Genomic DNA, 22660 nt, shown 5'->3' with positions numbered 1-22660 from the left:
TTTAGCCACCCACTAATGAGCTAAATAGGGCACTGAAATCAGTTCATGATACTAAATTAGGCAGTTAAAATAATTGTTTAATTCTTGGTAATTTTTTTTTTAAACACAGTACTAATTATAAGCTGCTCAGGATATGGTTGAAAGAACTTGGTGATCTGCAGACTATCCTTCCACTTCCTTGGGAAATTTTTGAGTAAATCAAAATGAGCTGAAGCGTTTGCTAATGACAGTTCTTTCACTCTGTGTGATGTATCTTGTCCATGCTAAATAAATGAAATCTCAGTTGCAACATTCTAAACAAAAGTCAATGCCTGTGTTCACAGTCTTACGGGATGTTGTAAAAATTATAATTTAAAAAATTGTATAAAGTTATATCAGTTAATTGTACACATTTTAAAAGAGTGAATGTGAAAACGTGAAACAAAAAAGCGTTTTCATTCAGGTCAGTTTTCTTCTTTTTGCTCCCTTCACAGCCTGACTTGCTAATGATTGGAGCTGGATATCCTGTGGTGTTATTTTAACTTTCTGTTTACAGGTATAATTGAGGATCTGCATGCAAGCAGCTTTGAGTTGGTTTTCAGATTGTGTTTGTATTCTTACATTCCCCAGCACTCCTGTCCTGTGCTGTTTGAGCAGGGGCACAGCAGTCAAGTTCATTTGTGCAGTCTCTAAACCAGTTCTCCTTTCAACAGTGCGTTTGTGCTCCGATCGACTCAGTCTCATCAAGGACTGTCTGGCTCAGATGTCAACAAACTATAAACAGTCTGCTAAGCTCCTGGAACTGGCAAACCTGCTAAGGGTTGCAGGTAAGCTGTGCTAATAAGACAGTGGACTGCAGTGCAGTGAGCATTCATTTTATACTTTAGGACATTTTAGTTGATTGTTAGAATATGCATTCAAAGATACCACTAAAAAGTCACCTGGAAGAGCATTGGTTGGGGAGGAATGAAGCATTTCACATGAGTGGAATATTTAATCTGTAAAACAGCTAAAATGGTCAGCTGCTACGTTCTGCTAACACCTGAAATTAAAAATGCCTTGCCCAATCTAGAATTGGAGTAAAGGCTGATTTCACATTGGAGGAGTTGTGGCTGAGAATATCTTGTTTTACAGTTAATAGGTAGGGAATTTACTGAAATTGCTGTGGCTGTTATTACCTCTGTCAAATAAGGTAGCCTGATTTAATAATAGTTGCATTTAAGATACAGGGGGAAAAATAATCTGTAATGCATTTTAGCTGTTACATGCAGCATAGACTGAAATCTATCTCCTTTGGGCACTAAAAATAATGCATTAAGTTGAGTATTCATTTGAGGAGCTGCACATCTTCAAAGATTGAATTCTGAGGATAGTAGGTGGATTTTTATGGTTTTTTATGGCCTATCTAAAGTATCTGCCTTTTGATTTGATATTTGAAAAATACTTAATCAATGCAGCTGTAAACACCATCTTGCTGTATTTTTATGGTGTAGAAATAGAATCTAGAAATATAAAATATTTTATATTTTATGCAGTATGGCATTTAAAATCAGTGCATTCCAGTTTTGTCACTAAAACATGCCTGGCTAATTTTTTTTCTCTCTCTCCATTTGTTAAATCATTCTTACCTTTTTGTGAGGCATAGTACTGGCAATTTTTTACAAAGTATAAATAGGAAGGGAGATACTCAAGACAGTTGTGTGAGGTTGACAACAGAGATATGGAAATTAGGCTGTTGACCTCCCAAGACACCTTGTTTCTAAGGAAAGGAGTCACAGGAAATGTCCTCACTGTGGTCAGCACAGTGCTGCTATGTGAAAGGTGGAAGAGGGGATGGGATGGTACCATGTTGGGTAGCTGGATCCAGTCTACATATTTAATATGTAATCAGTAGAAAATTTTGAGTGACAGTTGTGACTTCTTTTTCTTTGCTTGTAAGCTGTTTGGGGAAAAAAATGTCTCCCTTATTGGTTCATATGACAAGATTACTGTAGTGCTCTTTCCTTCTTCTCTCTGATTTATCCCACGCACATCAAGTTAAAATCTGTGAATTTTTGTTAATATTCTGGGATCTTTGTGCTAATGCTGCTGATTTTTGTTTTACCTTCTTTTTAAATCTAAGTGATTCTCTTTGTGTGAAAGAAGGAAAACCAGTATCAAGAGAGATTCTATAAAGCTTTGTCCAGTAGTGTTATCCTAGTGCCTTGGCAGTAGGATTTACAGTGCCCTGGTATGTACCTTTGAAAAGGCATCAAACTCCTGGCTCCCATCTCCAGAGACTGCAAGATGGCAGTCCCTGCATAGTGTGTAGAGAACTTTTGGGAATTTTTATAGAGTTCATTGATACAGTAGTGTCTGTGTGCTAGTGTTATAATCACAGTGACACCACTGAAAAGAGAGATTTAAGAGATATTTAAAGCCAGATGGTGAAATGCCCCCCCAGGTTCTTCTCTTCCATGCACTTACCAGGCTAGAGAAAACCAGAAGATGACTGTATGAGATGGTTCATTTTAAAACAGGTGAATGATTTAAAAACTACTGCTTACTGTACTGGTGACATATTTATCTTGCAAATGTTGGGCTCTCTGACTTTAGTGGTTAACCTTGGGAGTAATGCTGAATGTTGCTCCTATGGTAAGGAGGGAATTTTAGTATTAATATTATATTTCAAGAGTGAGTCTTGGTAAGGAATACACTATTTAGACACATCTCTTACTAAATATACAAGTAACTTGGTCACTTTCAAAGTAATCTTTTGCTTATAGAATAACATTTATTTATCTGAAAGGAAAATACAGCAAGACAACATTTTCAGTAGTGACTTTCTGTGGTGGGGGACGTGATGAGGTGTTTTTTAAATTTTGTTTTGCATACATAGATTTAAGCTTTTGTGATTAAAAACCGTTTCACTGTCACTGAAGGATAACTAGTTGTATTGCTTATAATGGAAAGCTGTTATCTGTAGAGAACAGTCATTTATGAATAAGATATGGATTTGATATGAGAATGCCATAGTTGTGAATTTTATCTAAACCTAATTGTTGTAGGTCTATTGAAAACAGATTTATTTAATTTTAAGAAACTCAGTATTTTTAAAATGTTCTTGTTTGCTTTTTTTTCTGGTTTTGGAAGCTGTTAACAGCATCCCACTGTTACTGCAAATTTTTTGTGCCTGACTCTCTAGCCCACTGACAAGTATCCACAAGATTACCCATGAAGGGTAAACATGATTGTCATAGTTTCAAAGCATGCATGTAAATACAATATTTTTCCAAATATTTTTTTCCAAATTATTTAAGAAAGGCTGTAGAGCATTACTCTTTGGTCCTCTATGTACCTCTGAGTGATAGAATAAACCTTACACTGAATTTAAAGAGTCTTAGAATTTGAATAGCTCGGTTATTAATGCCTTTTAAAACAGATTTTAAGTATAATCCTGGTATAGCCTTAATCATAGTCTGTAATGAGGAGCACTGTATAATTTGATGGTAGAGATTAAAAACATAATTTGAAACAAGACATGTAGAAATGGTATTTATGTATCTGTCAACTTGTAATTTAAGTTACTGAGTTACAATGAATTATTAATGTTAATTAATATTATTAATACTGTTTTTAATATGATGAAGAGTTATATTAGGACTGGGTAGTCCTGCTGTGTGATAATAAACACTAGTATTATTCCACAAATTACTTTATAGACAAAAGAGCAGATCCTGCATACAGAGTCTAAGTTTTGAATTAGTGTATTTTATTTTAAACTTAATATTAGAAAAGGTAAACCTTCCCTGCAGTTTTAGTATGGGTAGTCTTTGCAGGTGTAAAACTACTGGGAAAGGGTACCATGATTTCTAACAGCTTCCAATGAAAGCAAATGGTTTTATTGAAATATTTTGGGATAGGTCTGGATTTTGAAAAAGAGAATTGAACATTATGGACTTCATGAAGAATTAGATAAAATGCTGCCAGGATAAAGATTTGATTTTTTTCCTTAATTGGTTTTCACTGCTTACACAATTACCCTGATCTATGAGCCACCTTTGCTGTGTATGAAGTTCTGATTTTATCCTCTGGAGCATACTTACTGGTGTTGTTTGTGCATGTTTGAAGTTGTGGTCCTTTCTGTTTGAAATCCACTTTGTAGAGCGTTGTCTTGTGTTTTGTCTGCTCAGTGGAGGAATTTGTTTCAGTATTTTCCCCTCTTTGCTTTCCCTGCCACTCCACCCTATATTACTGATTGGAAAGACCTGCTTAGTGCATCTGTCCATGTCTATGTAGATTTTTTATGTGTGTGTCCATATAGAGCATAAAACATATGCTGTGTTTTATTATATGTAATAGATAGTCTATAAAATCCTAAAAACATACATATTTTAATTTAAATTTTAAAAGAATGCATTTCTTGTGGATGCAAGGGTAGATTGCACAGTCGTTGTTATGGAGTTTTGTGAACTATGTATTCTGAATACAGTTTGCTTTGAGAGCAACACCAAAAGTGAGTAATAGAATTTATATTCATACTTATCAAAGTTAAAATCTTGCTTAGGTAATGATATATCAGCTAGCTTCTTAATTGCTTTAAAGTATTTGATTAATTACAGTGAACTCTACTTAAGCCTCATGTCACTACCTCTGTAAAGTAAGCCCACAACTGTTATCTTAATTTCACAGATGGGTAAAGTGAGTGAAGAAGAATGTGCTCAGCATGACAGCCAGAAAATCTGCACATGCTCAGGGAGCTGGAGCTGCTCCGTGTCTTGCAATCCTCACTTAATTTGTGCTCTTTGTTAAGAATAGGTGTGACACATTCACTTTATGCAATTACTTGCATAGATGTGTGCAAAAGAGTAGATATGTGCAAAAAAAAAAAGTAGGAAAAAAGCTTCTGTATCAGAAGTCAGGAGCATCTTCTGTACTCTTATTGTATGTCAAAAAGATCTACTGAGTGTTGGTCATTATTTCGTTTGTCAGGCTCTCTAGAAATGTTCCCATTATTCTCTTTTCTCACAATTTTCTATGGTAAATTTATTTAATTTTAATATCCATAAGTGAATCTGTTAGCTTTAAACTTTGCTCAGATTCTTTAGTTAAAGCTTATTTTTGAAATCCATCTTACTTAACATTGACTTTCTTGCATTTGGAACAATGTAGGTGGCTTCTGATTTCTTAAATCACCTAAATCTAGATGACATGGAATTTCTGAAGTACAGTGTTAATATCATTTGACTTCTATATTTTAATGGCATGATTTCATTCAGGATAATGTTATTTTATCCACTCACAAATACTATGCATCTTACCCAAGGTATTTCAAGAAGCTTTTTTCTTTTTATAATCCAGCCTGGATCTAAGCTTTTAAAAAGTATTTGAATAGCCTTTATTTCTCAAGAAAAAAATACTATTATTTCTGAGCTTTCATGTTTTTTCTCTTGTTATTTTTATTATAACCTCAGAATCATTTAGATTATCCCCTTCCACTTTCCAGTTTCTGAATTTGATTTGAGTCTGTATGTCAGGTGTTATCATTAAGGCTTGAAACAGAATTACTATGTAATATAATCAGGTCACTTTTGTCATTCCTGTCTTGGTTTACATCATGGATAGCTGTCAGAATGGCAAGGGAGACAGCTTAGAATTCAAAATTTTTTATTTTATAAGAATTTATTATTAAAATGCCATCAAATGATGTGTTACAAAGCTGAAGCAGTGAGTTTTTCTATGTCTGAATAGAAGATGACAACTAAACTGCAGCAGAGTGAGCATTATCAGTCACTTCATGGTTAATGAAAGCTGTGCGGAAAAGGGTTTCACTCAGGGAGGGGTTCACTGAGTGACACTGGAGCCTGTGGTTGTTCTCTGCCCTAACAGTGAGTGCCAAGGTAATGGAAGTGTTAGTGAGTTATCCTTTTATTTTTACACTTGTGCTTTTGTAAAACACGCAGAGATGGATCCTCCTGCACCAAAAGTCCTTGGCTGAAACATTAGGGATGGGGGACTTGATACCATACAGCAGCTCAAGCACAGTTAAAGAAACCATTCCTTTGTCCAAATGTACTTCCTTTCTTTCCTTCAGTCCCATTGATTTATAAGTGAGCATAAATAGCAGTGATTATTTTGCCTGAAATCTGAGGGGTTTATAGTTTGATTGTTTCTCTTGACTTTCCTTTGTGTCTGCTACTTAGTCAGATCTCTCTGTAAGAAGTCAAGCTGTCAGGGTGAAGTGGACATCAGGAGGTGAGTGGCAAGTACGTGTCCCTCGCTTAGAGAAATGACAGTTCACATTTAGCTTGTGAGGATAGAAGCACCTCTTTGTCATCTGTAATTGCTTTTGCCCGAATTAGAGGTTCCCAGGCTCCAGAGGGCATCATTTTGCAACAGGAGAGTCTTGAATGTGATTAATTTGCAGCATCGAGTGCTGGCAGTATATTGAGCAGGAGGCTGGAAGATAAAATGATGGGAAGCTAACCTGTTCTCCCAGCTGAGTTAGTCGTGATGTGCAGGGATTAGGGAAGCCTTGATTGAGTTCAGTAATTAGGGTAACTTCACTTGCCTGAATGTCATTGTAGTGCAACTGCTACAGCTTTCCTTTTGAGAAGGCTTTAAAAAGAAATTTGCTTTGTCCGTGGTGATGGATCTGCAAAGTGGAGCTAAAAATAACAGCTATGCAATTTAAGAACATGTACTCTTTAAATGGTTTTTGAAACTGGATCTGTTTAACCTTCTGAAATATTTGCATTTCACAAGTTGTAGTAATACAGTTTCATAAACTAGTGCCCTTTTCAAATTACTGTAACAACACTTGACTGCATAAAATTGCTTTTAATAATAGAGGGGAAGCGTGAGCAAGAAGCTTGCATTTAAAAAAATCCACTTGTTTTTATTCTAAAAATTCTTTCCTAAATTAATAGTTTGTTTTTCCTGTATATGTTTTGTCACCTTCTCATAGAGTGCAGGGACATACATAGTCTTTTGAGCACAAGACTGGACAAACTAATTCCAGCAGATTGTTCACTCTAAATTGAAAAAGGCTTAAAAAAATATAGGTGCCTAGTAAAGGGTGACAGGTATAAATGTTATTTGTATTGACCATCAGAGGCTTTGAGATGGAGATTAGCTGTCTCATTAGATTTTCATCTGTGAATGGTGATGTATTAAAATTGAGGTCAGGACGTTTTTCTACAAAGATTCTTGATGAAACTTTAGTCAGAAGGCCTCAGTAGTATCTGAAGTGTAACTTCTGGTTCATAACTAGTGGAAGAGGCATTGTCCAGAAGGTCTGGTGGCTGAGATGGATGTATGATATGGAAAAATTTAGTTTCAGTTCTATTCACTCAATGTATGAGGTTATGGATTTTTAAATGCTTACATTTTCTGCATCTCATGCATTAATTGGAGCCATGAAGTGGCAGTTTAAAATGGGTCTCTGTATATTATAAGAAAACAAACATTTTAATTATTTTCTTCTATTACAGTACATAGACTTTATTTTTTTCAGTGTCAGGATTTTGATTTATATGTCACTTAGCTTAAATATCAGTTTTGGTCCTTTGACCAATACATAAATACAATTTTCAAAACCTTCTTTTTTTTTAATCTTGACATAACATGCTAATTGGTTTGGGGTTTTTTGCAAGCTATTGTGCCAATGTTTTTTTCAAATGCTAACTCCTTTTATTGTTTCCTTCAGGAAATTTTATTTTTGTTTCAGTTTAAAGAGGGGCTTTTCATGTTGTGGTATATAGTTAATTCTTAAGAAATAAAGTGGCAAGTTTAAGTTGACCATTAATTCCAATTAATTAATGAAAAGTTTGATTTTTTTCTTACAGGAGATGATCAGATGGAGAGAAAAGGTCAAGTTTTAATCCTTTTAGTGGAACAGGCTCTCAGTTTCCAGGACTACAAAGCAGCTAGTATGCATTGCCAGGAGCTCATGGCCACAGGTGAATAAATAAGGGATGCATGAGGTGATGGAGGTGGAAATCTGAGTTCTGACTTTTGTCTTACTGTGAGGTGTGGTACTTCACATTGTTCCATTTCATTAAAACAGCAGTTACATCTTGTTATTGGAAGTGCACTGGCATTGAATAGAGACACAAACAGCAAATACAGCATGGAATAAGTGTGCACTGAGCTACTGGATGTGTAACCTCAGGGAGCTTTTCTGTATGCCTTTGGGAACCACAGTGTCTAATTCTTTTTACACTGTCACCCCCTCAGAGAGCTAAAACCTTGTGACTGCAGCTAGCAGGAAAGTGCATGTCTTTTAGAAATCTGCCTTTCTGTCAAAACTCCTAAGATGTTTATATATTTGTGCTATTTATATGATTTGTGTATGTGACAGTATGAATGGAAATAAATTAAATACATGTGTCAAAATACTAAGGAAGATGGAATTTGTTTCTTTGGGTCTTTTTTCCTGCTTTGAGAAGGAGGAGGGGCAAATTCAAGATGTGTTGAGATTTTTTCAATATATCAGGTGATATATTTTGTACTTTGTTTTTTACAGGGACTCCAGTAAGGTGTTCCATATCATGAACTGAAATAAATGAGGATTTTCTTATTGTAATATGTAAAAATACAGGATGTAAGCTTACAGATGCCTATTTTATTGTTATCTACAATATAATAAAAATTAGTCTTTTATGTATTTGGTCAGTCTAAAGTTGAGCTACATCTCTGTTTTATGAAGCCTTTATAGTTCCTTTTTCAGGGAATGTTAAGCCTTGACAGAAATACCACATGCCCTCCTTTATCTCATCCAGTAAGAATTGGGCAACATTGTCCTTTCAGTTGTGACAGGAAGTTTGTTTTGTGTTGCCTTGCAGGCTATTCTAAAAGCTGGGAGGTGTGCAGTCAGCTGGGGCAGTCAGAAGGCTTCCAGGACCTGGGGATGCGCCAGGAGCTGATGGCCTTTGCTCTGACACACTGTCCCCCCTGCGCCATAGAGGCGCTGCTGGCCGTGAGCAGCTCACTGCAAACACAGGTACCTGTCTCTGGAGCTTCTGTCGTGGGAGTTCAGTGCCTACCAAAGTAAAGGGGACTTGGGCTCTTTTTCAAGTATCTTAAGTTCCACCCTCCAGTATATTTATATTTGTTCTGCTCTACTCCTCTACTTTCACTGTTCTAGTTCAGCAAATGAGGTCTCTTTCTAAGCAGTTTTGTGTGATGAATCGGTTTCTGAAGTGGAAGTGCAGTTGTGTTTTCTATCTTTAATACTTTTAATTTCTTTATTGATTGCCTGATTCAAATATTTTATTTGAAAATGCAGTTGATGAAATTTTAAAATATTTTCCGGGTACTTATATTTTGCAATGCATCTTCATTAAATGCCCACATAAATGTCTATTAGGGGTTTATTCTATGATTTTTATGATCTTGACCCAATATGCAATTAAATTAGTTTCTCACAGATTTCAATGATGTAATGGTTTTAACATTTACAAGAGGCTTTGTGTCTGAGCAATCTTTATTAACTCTGCAATGACTGACTTGATAGAATCACATGTTAGGTGTTGAGCTGATTGCAGTATATATGTGAGAACACATAATTGTGGCATTTAAATACAGCCTATGTCAAGGTGACATAGCAAAAGTTTTATTTGAAATTGAAGGGTAGTAATTTAGGTTGTCAAAATGTTAAATTTCTGTTCACTGTAATGGTGGCTTGGTCTACATACTATGACTTGAGTTCATAATTGTCTTAGTTGTCTAAGAGTTCACAGTGTTCTTAGATGTATAATTGTGTAATAGATATATACTATGACTTGAGTTCATAATTGTCTTAGTTGTCTAAGAGTTCTTAGATGTATAATTGTGTAATAGGAACATCTTAGAGGTCTTTGGACACAGAATGTAAGAATGGGGGAGAAAGGGAATCATAGCTACAGCACATGTGCAGCCTGATTAAGGCATCTGCAAGTGTGTAGCCTTTTCCTTAAAATATCCCCTGAACAGAAGTGTCTGAGAGTGCAAGCAATGTGCAAAGGTGGAAGTTCCGTGCAGAACTTCTGCTCACCAAACTGCTGTCCTGTGGAACACTCGTCTTTGTGGAGTTGCCCAGTGCCTCAGAGTCTCAGTTGAGATAATGGATGTTTTCATGACATTTCTTTACTTTACATTGTACAGCACGGTACATAAAGTTGAAAAAAAAAATCTTAGATTGTGGGAAAAGTATTGCACAAAATTCACGGAGAAGAGAAGGTCATTTTGTCTAGAGACTCCAACAGTGAGAGGATGTCAGGGATGCTGTGTTTTCTTCTTTGAGTCTTCTCCTTCCTCCTTTTCTATCATGGAAGCCTTTGTGTCAGTTTCTTGGGTTTCCTGTGAAATCAATAATAATTCTTTCATTGGCTTATTTGACTGGCAAAAGATAATAATTTATTTCATGTTTGTAGATTCTTTATCAGACTGTGAATTACCAGCTTCTTCCTTCTGAAGGAGGTGAGAATTCAAGTATCTCTGGGCCTTCTTTGATGATCAGTAAGGATACAGAGGTAAGTTTTAATGTGAATTTTAATGGTAAAAATGACTTTGTTCTACATTACTCTGAAGAACGGAATTTGAGTTTTTAGCAACGTGTCTGCTTACTAGATAGAACAAGCAACATTAGACTTTTATTACTTTCTGTTGTTAGAGGTCAAGGTTTTTCTTCTGTATTTATACTTTGGTCTGATTTTTAATTGCTTGTACAGCCTTAGCACATTTGGAAAAAAAACCCAAAACATCAACCCAGAGGTGGGAAAAGTGCAAAAAACCTTACATTAAAATAGACATTTGTATTGGTTTGGTTTTTTTTTAAATCTGTCCCAGTTGCAAAACAACAATTTTAAGCCTGAAATACATCTTTAGCCAAAAAATGGTTTTAATTAAACTTATTTTTCCCCTTAGTTCTGTGCATCATGAAGTTTATGACCTGTTACTTTAATAATGTTCGTACATTGCATGTGAAATTATTTTTGTGTGTAAGATCAGAAGGAATATTGAGTGTTTCACAGGCAGGACAACAGGAAAAAAGTAGTCTATTATTCTTTCTGCTTTTAGGTCTATTATTTTATGTCTGTATGTGTACAATTGCAAGTACTTTTCTCTCTTTAAAGAAGATGTAATTATTTACCTATTTGTGAAAACAGGAATGTTTTTCACACTCTTTGAAGTGGAAAATTCTATATTTAATTTCTTCTTTTCTCTGTGTTTTGTTTAATGAACTAGGTGAGTGATAAATAAATCTAGGGGTGGGGGATCAAAAGCCTTAAAGAAGTATACAAAAAACAAGAGATTAAAAGGGGGTGGTGAAAGAGGGAAGAAGAGAAAGAAAGAGGAAGTTCATGTTGCAGAGGGTGGATTTTTGAGAAAATATGAGAGTTCCAGCCTCCTTGGAGAATATGTCCATATTTTGTGTATGGTTTTTATGTATGTACATGTGCATATGTGTGTATAAATACACATGTGCACGTATATACGTGCATATGTAGACATACATGTAGATGTGTGTATTTGCGTATATATGAAATAAATGGAAGGAAGGTTATGTATGTACATGTGCATATGTGTGTATAAATACACATGTGCATGAATATGTATGTATATACATGCATATGTAGACATACATGTAGATGTTTGTATTTGCGTATATATTAAATAAATGGAAGGAAGGTAAAATAGCACTACAAACAGTATTCAGAGGAAGAGGGTCAAACATTTTGTGTCTGCCAGAATCATCACTATGAAGAACAGGTCTGTTTCACTGGCACAAATGCATTTTATTTTCTGGAAATCCATAGATGCATCTCTCTGAGTGGGAGGTTAAGTAGATGTTTATAAAATTGATATGAGTGTGGATGCATATGTTTACAATATTTTGATGTCTATAAAAATTTGTCATGCATCACCTTTCATGTGCTGTTGTACTATATTGTGGCAGAACAATTAGACATGCATATAAACGATTCAGAAATTTATTCAAAGGTTTATCAGAGTTGAGTAAACTCACTAATTAACTTCGCTGTCATTTCAGTTTGCATATTGAAAGCCATATTCATTATGCTGGAGAATTGGCATTCAAAAATTTCTCCAATATAGCTTTTATTTCCCACCCCCCGTAGTTGTGGTTGATTGTTTCTTTAGAACTCAAAGTAGGTAGACAATTGACCTGGCAAGTTTCTATGTTGCTGCACTGAGGTGTATTTTCTTCTTCTTTAATAAGGCTCCTTGGCATGTTGTGTTTCAGACTGTTACACTAGGAAATGAAGTTACGTATATTTGCTAATTCTTTCGTTTTGTTCTTTCCCAGTTGACTTAATAGGGATTTATAGTTTTTTTTTCATTTCTTGGAATGACACAGGAGGAAACATAGCCAAAAATTTACTCACTGTATAACTTTTCCTTTGTTACAGACATCTGCAGTGTTAGAAAAGCAATATATTCAATAATTCAGTTTTTTTGACTTCACTGAATCCCATAACTGCCATCCTTCCAGTTACACTTCATCTAATTCCCTGTGCTTCACCTTCATTGTCTTGCACAGAATTTTTGTTTCTTTAAAGAAAAAAAAAATCACTTACATCCTGATTAACTTACACAATCCTTATTTCAGGGAATTGACAAATGTTTTTTCTCACTTACTAATGCTTTTTCAAATTGGTGCCCCAAGTGTAAGTTTCCTTATCTGTACTCGATTAAGGTGTGGCATACATGTGTTTGGGTATCCCTTTTTCTATTGCATTCAAAATACCTGTCTGTAAGTATATCACGTTTGCATTTTAAACCTTTAGTGATGTTTTTCTATCCCTCTTTTGCCTAACATTGAATTATTAGTCTCTATTACCGTTTCTTCCTTTATATTAACTAACATCACCAGCTGGTCATACTTTCTCATCAGCTTTTTCTTGGTGAACTCTTCCCTAGGAATTTGTGATATGATTTCATTTGTATTCAATTTTTCCTCCAAATTTTTTTCCTCTGAAACTTGCAGAAATCTTGATATGAGCTGGCTATATATATACATAGACTGCTTAGAAATGGATCATTTAATATTCCTCTCATGTTGACTTCAGCATAACTTTTCTCCAAGTTTCTGGTCCTACTCTAAAAGAAATTCATGAATGCTGTGATAAAGCTGCACGTCATTATTCTGTAGGAGCTAATGCATTTGCACAAGCTTTGTGTCACCTTGTCACTGTTGTTTGAAGTCATGGAATCCATTTAAGAAGTTATGCTGTGGAAGCTATGATGATTCCAATGTACCAGGTTGTTTTTAAGCAAAATGTTAAGTTTCACCAATCATCATCCTTTTTACTTCCTCATCCTTTTTACTTGTGTGTGCTACAAGTGCCTAAACAATTAATCTTGTGCTTCTCAACCAAAATATCTTGGTGAGAAAATTAAGCTCTTGATTAATGAAAAGCCTGTCAGAATATTAATGGTAAAATTATTAAATTCAAATAAAATGCTTAGACATGAGATGCTGTGTTGTGTATAAGCACAAAACAATATTAATCAGTTGCCTTGTGAGCTCTGAATTTGTTAAATCTGCATAATATTTAAATTATGTTTACATCTGTTATAAATCATTATTTTTTATATATCTGAGTATGGAAGTGTAATTACTGTTACGTGGCACATCAACCCAAGAGAAATTAAGTTTAAAGGTTTTTTTAGAATGAACTCTTGATAGATAATATGTATTTTCTAGACATTTTCTTGAGAAATTAGTATGTTCAAAATATAATAATGATTTGAACATATGTTCAAATTATAAGAATTATTTTCTTAAAGGCTTCTTAAAGAAAATAAAATTTTTGATTGACAGAGCATTAGTGTCATTGCTTTTCCAGTTTTTCCAAGCACTATATCTGGGAAAAGACAGGATCTCTTAGAACATTTGTTTACATTAAATTGGTAGGTCACACATTGTTATCACAGCTGGTTAGAAATTATTAGAGAGTCATGATCAGTTATGCTCTTGTCCTTTAGCTGCTGCTCCAAAATGTCCCTGGCAGATCTGCAGGTGTTAAGCAGCTGTCTCAATTTCTGCTGTATCTCTCAGGCACTCATCAAAGCCTCTGTTTCAGCAGCTGAATCAAGTGCATTGTGTCTGCTTTGGGCTGGGTTACTTCTTTTTTCCACGTTATTAAGGTCCTAGTAAGAGCCTGAACATTCAGTGACTGTTGAATATTAGTGTTGTCGTCTTGAGTTGAATCTTTTCCATAGGGTCTGGCTTATCATTGCAGGACTGGAATTTTCACTTCAAGTGGTTCATAGCTGTAACAGACATTGGAAAAAAAAAAATTAAATCCCCAATATAGAACCCTCCAAGGCACAAAAAAACACATGTAGATTCTGCATGAATACTTATGTAAAAGAGACTATTTTAAATTCCTGTTTGGCAATGGAAGTACCAAAAAGGGAAAAGGAAGACCTAATGTGTGATGCTCTGTTTTTGAACAGACTCTGTTCTACCTCATTTCATTTCCTTCATAGTCTTGACATAAAATGATTGTTAACATACAAAGTGTATGCAGTGTATGGTTTCTGCAAGTTTTAATCCTTGCGCCTTGACGAATTGTCATTAAAGACCAAAACCAATCCTAAAATCCGTGCTGCAATTGTTCTAATTTATTACTGTCTCCTGTGTGGCTTGTCTCACAAACAGTTGGCTTTGTTATTTGTCCTCTCATTAAACTATTTGGAATTATATAAGTGTATGTAGGAGCAAAGGTGTATATATTTATATAAATATATATGTGCTGTATATATTTATATAAATATTTTAGCTGTTCTTTTAGAGTAACTTGATAATTCAGAATTTGTTGGTTGTCTTTTTTTACACAATTTAGATTCAAGGAGATTTTCAATCTCCTAATTTTTCTACTATATAATAAGTTGTTGCTGTTGCTACTTTGATTTTAATCAGAAGTGCTTACTTTATAAAGAATGTCAGGAATAATTAATAGAAGAAAATAATTTCTCCCAAACACCTTTCAGGACCCCCAAAATATAACTTCTCCCTAAAGATACAATTAAATGATAAAATTAAAGTTGTTTTCTTGAGATGAGATCTCCAGCCTTGTTTAAGAAATAACTTATTTTGTGAGAGATTGATTTGAGATAGCAAAAAGTTGTAACCTGTAAGTGTTGCTGCTCCACGTACAGAGTAAAATGACTTCTCAGAAAACAGAATTTCTATTTTTGCAGAAAAAAGTGTAATTACTGGTAAGAGTGAAATTACTTTTAAACAAAAGTCAGTAGAGTTTATCTGATAGCAGTAGTGCCATAAGCATTAACACCCGCATACAAGTTGGATCATTACTGCTGAAGGAGGCTGATTTAAAGAAAAGTGCTTTGCTCAAATGCAGTTGACAGCTTGGGTGGGATGTTTTTTTTCTCATTCTGTTTTAGTTTGGTTTATTTTGGTTTATTTTTCTTCCATGAAAAATCAACGGGGCGTGTCACATCATTGAAAATGGTGGCAGAGAGGAATTAGAATTCTGTATGTAACATTTAAAATAAAATAAAAAAAATGTGTCTTACTAAGTACTTAAAATGGTTTATTTAAAAAACATGTGAACAAGACATTCTTCCCCAGGCCACCAGACCTAGAATTTTCAGTTGGTTTTAATTTTTCAGAGCTGTAAAAATTCTGACAGGTTGTACTTGGCATGCGCTTCGTTAATTTGGTGAAGCAGGAGCTGAAATTCCCAGTTTAGCCAGTTGATTCATTAGTGGCACATCTGTGAAATGCACATGATGATTTCAGAAAAGATTAAAACAAATGCTGAAGGACTTAAGGTGAACCTGCTACTTCAATGGTCAGCTTGAGGCAGTAATTTACTGTATGTTATACTAAAAGGTACTAAAAATAAGGTTTTCTGCATGAAATTCTACCTTACTGAAGCTGATACATTTTTCCTCTGAGGTTACAGTGGGATGTATTTCTTTTCAGTATAACTTTGGCTCTCATGTTTGAGGTTTTGTAATAAATTAGTTGAATTAGTATTAGTTGTAAACTAATACATCCCATGCCGTTATACAGGTAGAATTTTTCTGTTCCAATATACTTCTGTGTATGGGGAAATTAATAGTAGAGTTGTTAGGGATAAACATTTGGCTGTTCAAGTTTGCTATATGGAGGAAAATATTTGTTTTTTGTTGTGAAAACGGTGTGTTTTCTTCAGCATGCTAATTATATGTTTAGATTATTGTGCATACATTGTAAAACATGCAATTAACGCAAATATTAGGCAGCTGGAATAGCACAGATCAGACAACATGGATATTCTGGGTATTACTTAAATGCGTTACATAGGAAGAGCTGGTATTGAGAGCCCTGCTTGTGGAACATGTATCTGCTTTTAAGAGTGGAGTCATGTGCGAGTTCATACATAAGTGAGTGTATATGTGCATGTACTGCAGAAGCAGTTTTTGACTGAGAAAAGGTTGGGGTTCTTGTAGTCTTTTAGGCTGGCTGTTTTTTCAGTATTTTGTGTGCCAGCTGCAAAATTTCAAAGCTTGGTGATACTTTATCAGTTGGTCTAGAGATGTATATTTACATCTCTACCATTTCCCCTATTGGGAATTTGACTTAATTAATTCTACCTCTGTAAGAATACAAGATTGTCCCTATCAGCTTTCTTGAATTATCGTAGATTAACTTCAGTATAAGAAAATAACTCACGTTTGTAGAGAGGTGATTATTTTAGTAGAAACATTCAACATTTATGTAGAACATTGTCATTATAAACTTTGGAATTAAAACCAGTGCTGTCTGTGGAAACAGGGAGTGATAACTGAGTAAGGGACCAAATGTTCTGCTGATCACACTGCTTACTTCCCAGTGAAACTCCTAAATCACTCTTAGTTTGTCTTTTGTTTATTTTTGGCAGCTGCTGCCTGAATTAATGGTAATTCAAGTGTGTTATTAATATAGTGTGCCTGAACTCTAATGCATTTGTTTGGCTTTAGATCACTAACCTAATTATAGCAGGAGTCTAACCCCTGCATTGTGTGTTGGATATGTCACAGGATGAAACCAGCGTCTCCTCTGGCCAGTCCGCTGATTTGTTGTACTGGACGACATCCAAAACCATGAAGGTGTTGTCCAACACAACTCTGACTACCAAAGCCATGCTGCATGCTGTCAGTGATGGGCAGTGGTGGAAGAGATCCTTAACTTACCTGCGACCATTACATGTAAGGGATTCCTGATGTGTCCCCAGATGTTTACACATTTGTGGTACATTAGTTTAAAAACTCAGCTCCTTTGTAGGACCTGATAGCTGAACTCTTAAATCAATAAACAAACTACAGACATCACAGGACTGTTTGCAAGGAAATCCCAATGAAGGAAGGGGTCTAAAGCTGTTTTCTAGTCTGTTTTCTCCTGTTTTCTTTGCATAGTGTAAGAAGGCCTAATTGAAATTTGGCAGAACTTTAAAACTTCGGGGAACAAAGCACAGTAAAGCCTAGTCTTTAAATACTGTCATCTTGTATTCAAAGCTGTTCCTTTGCAGTTTCTCGTTTCTACTTCCTCTATTTCAGAGACTTTTCTATAATGTTTGTGCCACTATTTTCTGTGATACTACTTTTGAACATGATTCTCTTTCCTTTTTTAAGAATACTGGACTTCATTCAGAACTGGTTTATGTAAGATGACTCCTTTATTGCTCCCCACTGAATTCAGTGATCTTTTCATTTACAGTTGTTTCCCTTCTGCATAGTGTTTACAGCATTTTTATGAGCTTTTTTACAACTAGGCTCAACTATACTTATTTTTCCCAGGGCCAAGAATTTGGAGATGTATTAAAAAGTGGGTCTGGAGAAAATGCTTCAGTGGAAAAACAAGGCTGTCATCCATTTTATGAGTCTCTAATTGATGATCCATATGTTGCAGAAGTAAGTTACAGTTACAGAAGTCTGCAGTTTGTTGTTGTGATCTTATACTCAAGTGAAAAGACGCAGTTTTTGAATATATGTGTGGCTTAAAGTTCTGTGCCATAGTAGGAAAAAAATCTAGAATTATACAAAGGAAAGCAAATAGAGGAATGGAGGTAAGCAGCTGCCTGTGATGCAAGTGATTCAAATAAAAATGCAGGTGTAGAATGCATTTGTCAGTTGTCTTTTTACTTCCAGTCTGAAGTCAGCTATGGAACATACCAGAACAATTCTTTGGAAAGCTTTGCAGAAGTGCTGCTGAGAACAGGGAAACTCGCAGAGACAAAGAGTGAAGGAAAAGACCTACTTCCAACTACAGAAGGTATGGACAAATTGAATATATTCATTCTATATATAGTAAATACAGAAGTATCTGTGGGTAGTTTTAAGTGGGGAGAATTGCACAGAATGATTTGAAGTATTGTCTGGGTGTTTTGCATGAATTGTGATCTGGTTCAATGGCTCTTGTTGATAAGTGGTCTTGTTAGAAGTAGCTGCAGAGTTTTCAAGGGAATTGGTGATTTTTAGAGGAGTTGCTCAGCAAAGAATAGAAAAATGAAAGTTCTCTTTAAATAAGCAGAAAGTGTTATTTGGGGGTTGGCAATGATAGGAGGAATTGTTGAAGGTTTCCTGAATATTACCATGTACAGGTAATGGGAATTTGCAAGCCAGTGTGAGTTATTCCTCTGTATGCCTGCATATTCAGTTGATCACATTCTGTATCACTGTATATCCAGGTTTCAGTGTTGAAGGCTCATTGTAGTATTTTATTTGCCAATTAATTCTTGACTACAGCTTGTGGAACCATCAGAACTGTCGTCTTCTGAAATGACTACATGTTATAGGTTATATTTAATAATTTTTAACTGAAAAAAATTCAATTAAAAAAAAAACCAAAAAAACAAAAAAACACCTGTGGTTATCTTTCCTTTTGGGTGTCTCCTGCTGGTTTAAGAAATTAACTGTTTAAATATTACATGCTGTTAGTGTCTTTTGAAGGAAGATATATGTATTATACTTGGCTTGTGGTAAATTCTGTCATGAAAAATGAGTATATTAAATCACTTGCTAGATGAGAAGTTTCATGACAGGCTTTCTTCATAAGCCACACATTTACTCAAACTGTTTAATGAAAATTTGTCTTACAAGTATATGATTCAGTAGTTTGAGATATGTGGTGTTTGTACAGATAACCTGTGTAGTTCTAATATAACAACACTGTGAATTGGAAAAGGTTAGCAACAGCTTGTATAAATTGGGTGTGTGCATGTTTTGTTCTTTACATGCTCTCTTAATGCAAAAAAATCCTCTAAAATCAGTACTTAAAATCTCATTTGTTGCATGCTGCAGCCCATAGGCCTTAAGCTTTGATTCCTATGTCTTAAAGCAGAAAGGGGAGGCAAGTATTAAAAAGTATTTATTGCTTCCTTTGGGAAAATTATTTACTTGGCAGATCTGTGGTAACAGTTCCTGCTAGAACTTGAGTAATTGGAACTGATTGTTTACAATTCAGTGGCTGCTTTTGAGACGGAAATTTCAGTGGTGGGGACTTTTGCTTGAAGAAGAAAAGAAATTTTAGATTCTAGCTTCAGTTTTTGAGCATCTGTCTCCTTCCTCTTAAGTGTGCAGAATAAATTTTTTGCCATTTAATACTTCTCTTCCACCACTTTTATTCTATAGTCAGTTTCACTTAAGAGTCCCTCCAGCTGTGCTCTGAAACAGAGTTCAGTGTTTTCCTCTGGAAAAATGGGCTGTATTTATTCTGGACTCATCAGTCCTTTCGTGTATTACACCTTTTGGTACTCAGTAAACTGTTGTTAAGCATAAGTGTAACATAGCTTCCTCTGAATAACTGGATTAATAATTTACTATTTGTGGTCTGTTTAGCCCTGTGTTAATGATATTGGATCCTGCCTCTTACACCTTAAAGCTTTGCTTTGTCAATTCTCTTGGAAGTCTTTATGATGAATTAACACATTTAGGATTGTGCAAATTGAAAATATATGTATTGATAGCATACTGCTGAAGTTTAAGGAATCACACAGATATGAATCCCACTTGGTATTCTGCATTTTTATCATTTTCAGGCTTCCTGTACGTTTTCAGGAGGATTTTGCCATACAAAACTTGAATGCTGATATGAGATATCAGCTACTGCACTGGTCTAGTAACTGCAAGCATAGCAGGTTTCAGTTGATCTTGCTGATGAGTTTGAATCCCAGCTGTTTGCTTGTAGCTGTCTTCTAGGACAGCTACAGCAGCAGGTTTCAACTCCATCAAAAGAACTGAAGAACCTGGAGGGAGATGCAGTTTAGCAAAGAAGTCTTCATTGTACTTGACACTTTGTCTTAGGGGAGACTGGAGTAAGCATCAGACTTTGTTTACTATAACAGTGCCATGTGCAGTGTGAGAGACTGGTTAAACACTTTCCTCATGGACAGTGTGCATCTTCATAGAATTGTAGAATGGTTGGAAGGAGTCTTAAAAATTCTCTCGTTTCAACCCCTTGCCATGGGCAGGGATGGCTTCCACTAGACCAGGTTACTCAGAGCCCCATCCAGTCTGGCATTGATAAAACTCTGTAATAAAACTCAAGATATTTTGCTGCTTTTATGGATCTGTTAGTGTTACAAGCCTTGCACCTTGACTTTTCTTGTCCTTGCTATCTGGATGTAGGTGGTAAACTGAGTATTTCCAAGTGAAATGGTAAATCTCCTCTCCCTGAGTCCTGTAAAGCTCTCCTTCCTCAGCTGTGGGCTGATTGTGTGCCCAGACTTGGTGTGGCTGAGGCCATGTTGTGAATCTCTGTTTAATTCTGAGTTTTCTTTCCCCATAGGCCTTAGGGACTGATCAGGAGGTTGAAGAATTTTGTAGTTACTTGTAGACATGGCTGTTTAAATGCAGTATATACTTCTAAGTTTATTGAGATTTTATCATGGGCTAAATGAACAATTGAAGACTCAAAGCAGTTTTTGCATTTTTTTTCAGAGGAGAGTCCATGGGAAGTGAGTTGAAACTTTCTAGGTGTGGAGAAATTCCAATTTTTACAGATAAACATTTTTTTCAATATTTAGCCTCTCAAACAGGCTGTGGCATAAAGTCCTGCACAGGAAACAAATGTATTTGTAAAATCAAAATATTTTTGTGTTTCTCTGAGAAAGTTGTGCTTGTGGGACAGCACGGGGACAGCAGCATGGGCATTTTGTTTGTCACTGTCTGTCCTCCCTGGCTTGCTAACCCTGTAATGTCTAATCCCTTTGGCAAACTCCAGATTTGGTAGTGGTCTGAAATGACATTAAGTTCCTGTAATTTTGTGAAGATACAAGACAGGACAGAATGGCATCCTGCTAATGTCTGGAGCCTGTGATTTGAACTCAGCCGTGTTAGACTGCAGAGGATTCTTGTATGGCTTCACTGGGAGACAAAAAGCTGTATGAAATAATTTTTGCATACATGTATTTGTATGTATGTAAAGTGGACATCTAAGTATGGATGCATGAAAACCTATCATGAACACACCAGCATGCAGAAAATTTATTGCATCAGTACAGAGGAATTTTTTTTTTTTCTTAGAAGGTATGACAGTAGAGGCAGTTCTTCTTACGTACCTTCTGCCAGTTGGGATGCCATTGTGTCACACCTCATGCAAAAGTGTGAAGAAAACCATATTGTCTTCTGGCCCTCTGTTGGTACCATGTTCTTTGGAAGATCAGTTTTTGCGAGTGTGTCAGTAGACATGTTGGGGATATTAAGTTGAAAGGGAACCCATATTTTATTGTGTATTCAAGAGGTTTTATTAACATTAATTCTCCAAAGAAAGGGAAAAGAGAGCAGAGCTGAAACTCTTCCTTCCTCCTCCCTTTTTTTTTCTATTTAACTAGAGGTGGTTGTAAGGATAGATAAAGTAACTTCTTGTTATCAGAGGAGGAGCCAGCAATTTTCATCAGATTTTAATATTAGATATTTCTAGAGTTTGTACTATCTTTGCTTGGACAGCACAGAGGTTATTTAGAGTATAGCAGAAACAATCTGTCAGCAGCAAGAAGCTGTCTGAAGCGCAGTAAAAGCCATTTGAAGGGTAAAGGATAGGTACTGTTGGACAGGCTTATGTTGCAGCCTTTGTGGTGACTTGTCACATAGAAATTTAGTGCTTGTATCTGGCTGAGGGCTGGCATGTAAATCCACTTCAGGCTGATGGCAAATTAATGATACTCTTAAAATTGTAATTGGTCATTCAAGCCTTTTGTAAGTCATTCTTTGGAACAAAGAATTCACTGCGGGAATGTGTGTAAAGTAATCGGTTTTTTACCAGCATGCCCTGCAGAGGAGTTTATGTAATTTGCGAATTAACAAACAGGTGTTTGACACTTTCTAGAAATAAACAAAGAGCTAAGTTGCTGGAAGATAGCTTCCTCCTATTGAAATAATATTGTTATTAATAACATTAGTAATAATGTAATCTATAACAATGGAAACAACCCCTCCCCCCAAGTTTGGTATCTATAATGTAGGAAAAGCAGGTGACTTTTGTGTCAGTTTTACCAGAAGTATGTGTGTTTATAATGAGAATGCTTATCCTTTGATGAATTTATTACAATTGCTGTAGTACTGATACTTGTTTTCAGTATGTAGCAGAACCTTGCTGTGGTGTTTCTTATGATACTTGTGGTTTTTGTTTTTATTTTTAATTGAGGCAGAAGTTTTTAATCTGATATGTTGTGTTTAGTGATAAGGGAATTAGAGCTCAGGCTTG

At 35.5% G+C, this 22660-nt stretch overlaps 1 protein-coding gene across 2 annotated transcripts in view; it reads left to right on the top strand.

Moving 5' to 3' along the window:
* Positions 1-22660, top strand: part of NBAS (NBAS subunit of NRZ tethering complex) — a 161691-nt gene that overhangs the window by 59417 nt on the left and 79614 nt on the right. The window contains exons 32-38 of one of the 2 annotated variants that reach the window (XM_039721601.1): positions 693-806; positions 7806-7919; positions 8805-8962; positions 10374-10472; positions 16999-17166; positions 17755-17868; positions 18106-18229. In XM_039721601.1, coding sequence (XP_039577535.1) covers positions 693-806; positions 7806-7919; positions 8805-8962; positions 10374-10472; positions 16999-17166; positions 17755-17868; positions 18106-18229 — 891 coding nt within the window. The remainder of the gene's footprint in view (positions 1-692; positions 807-7805; positions 7920-8804; positions 8963-10373; positions 10473-16998; positions 17167-17754; positions 17869-18105; positions 18230-22660) is intronic. The other variant, XM_039721603.1, reaches the window with a different exon arrangement.

This window comes from Passer montanus, unplaced genomic scaffold, assembly GCF_014805655.1.
Source record: "Passer montanus isolate IOZ18808 unplaced genomic scaffold, ASM1480565v1 scaffold46, whole genome shotgun sequence".
Taxonomy (NCBI): domain Eukaryota; kingdom Metazoa; phylum Chordata; class Aves; order Passeriformes; family Passeridae; genus Passer; species Passer montanus.
The sequence above is the reverse complement of the archived record's forward strand: the minus strand, read 5'-3'. Positions and strand labels throughout refer to the sequence as shown.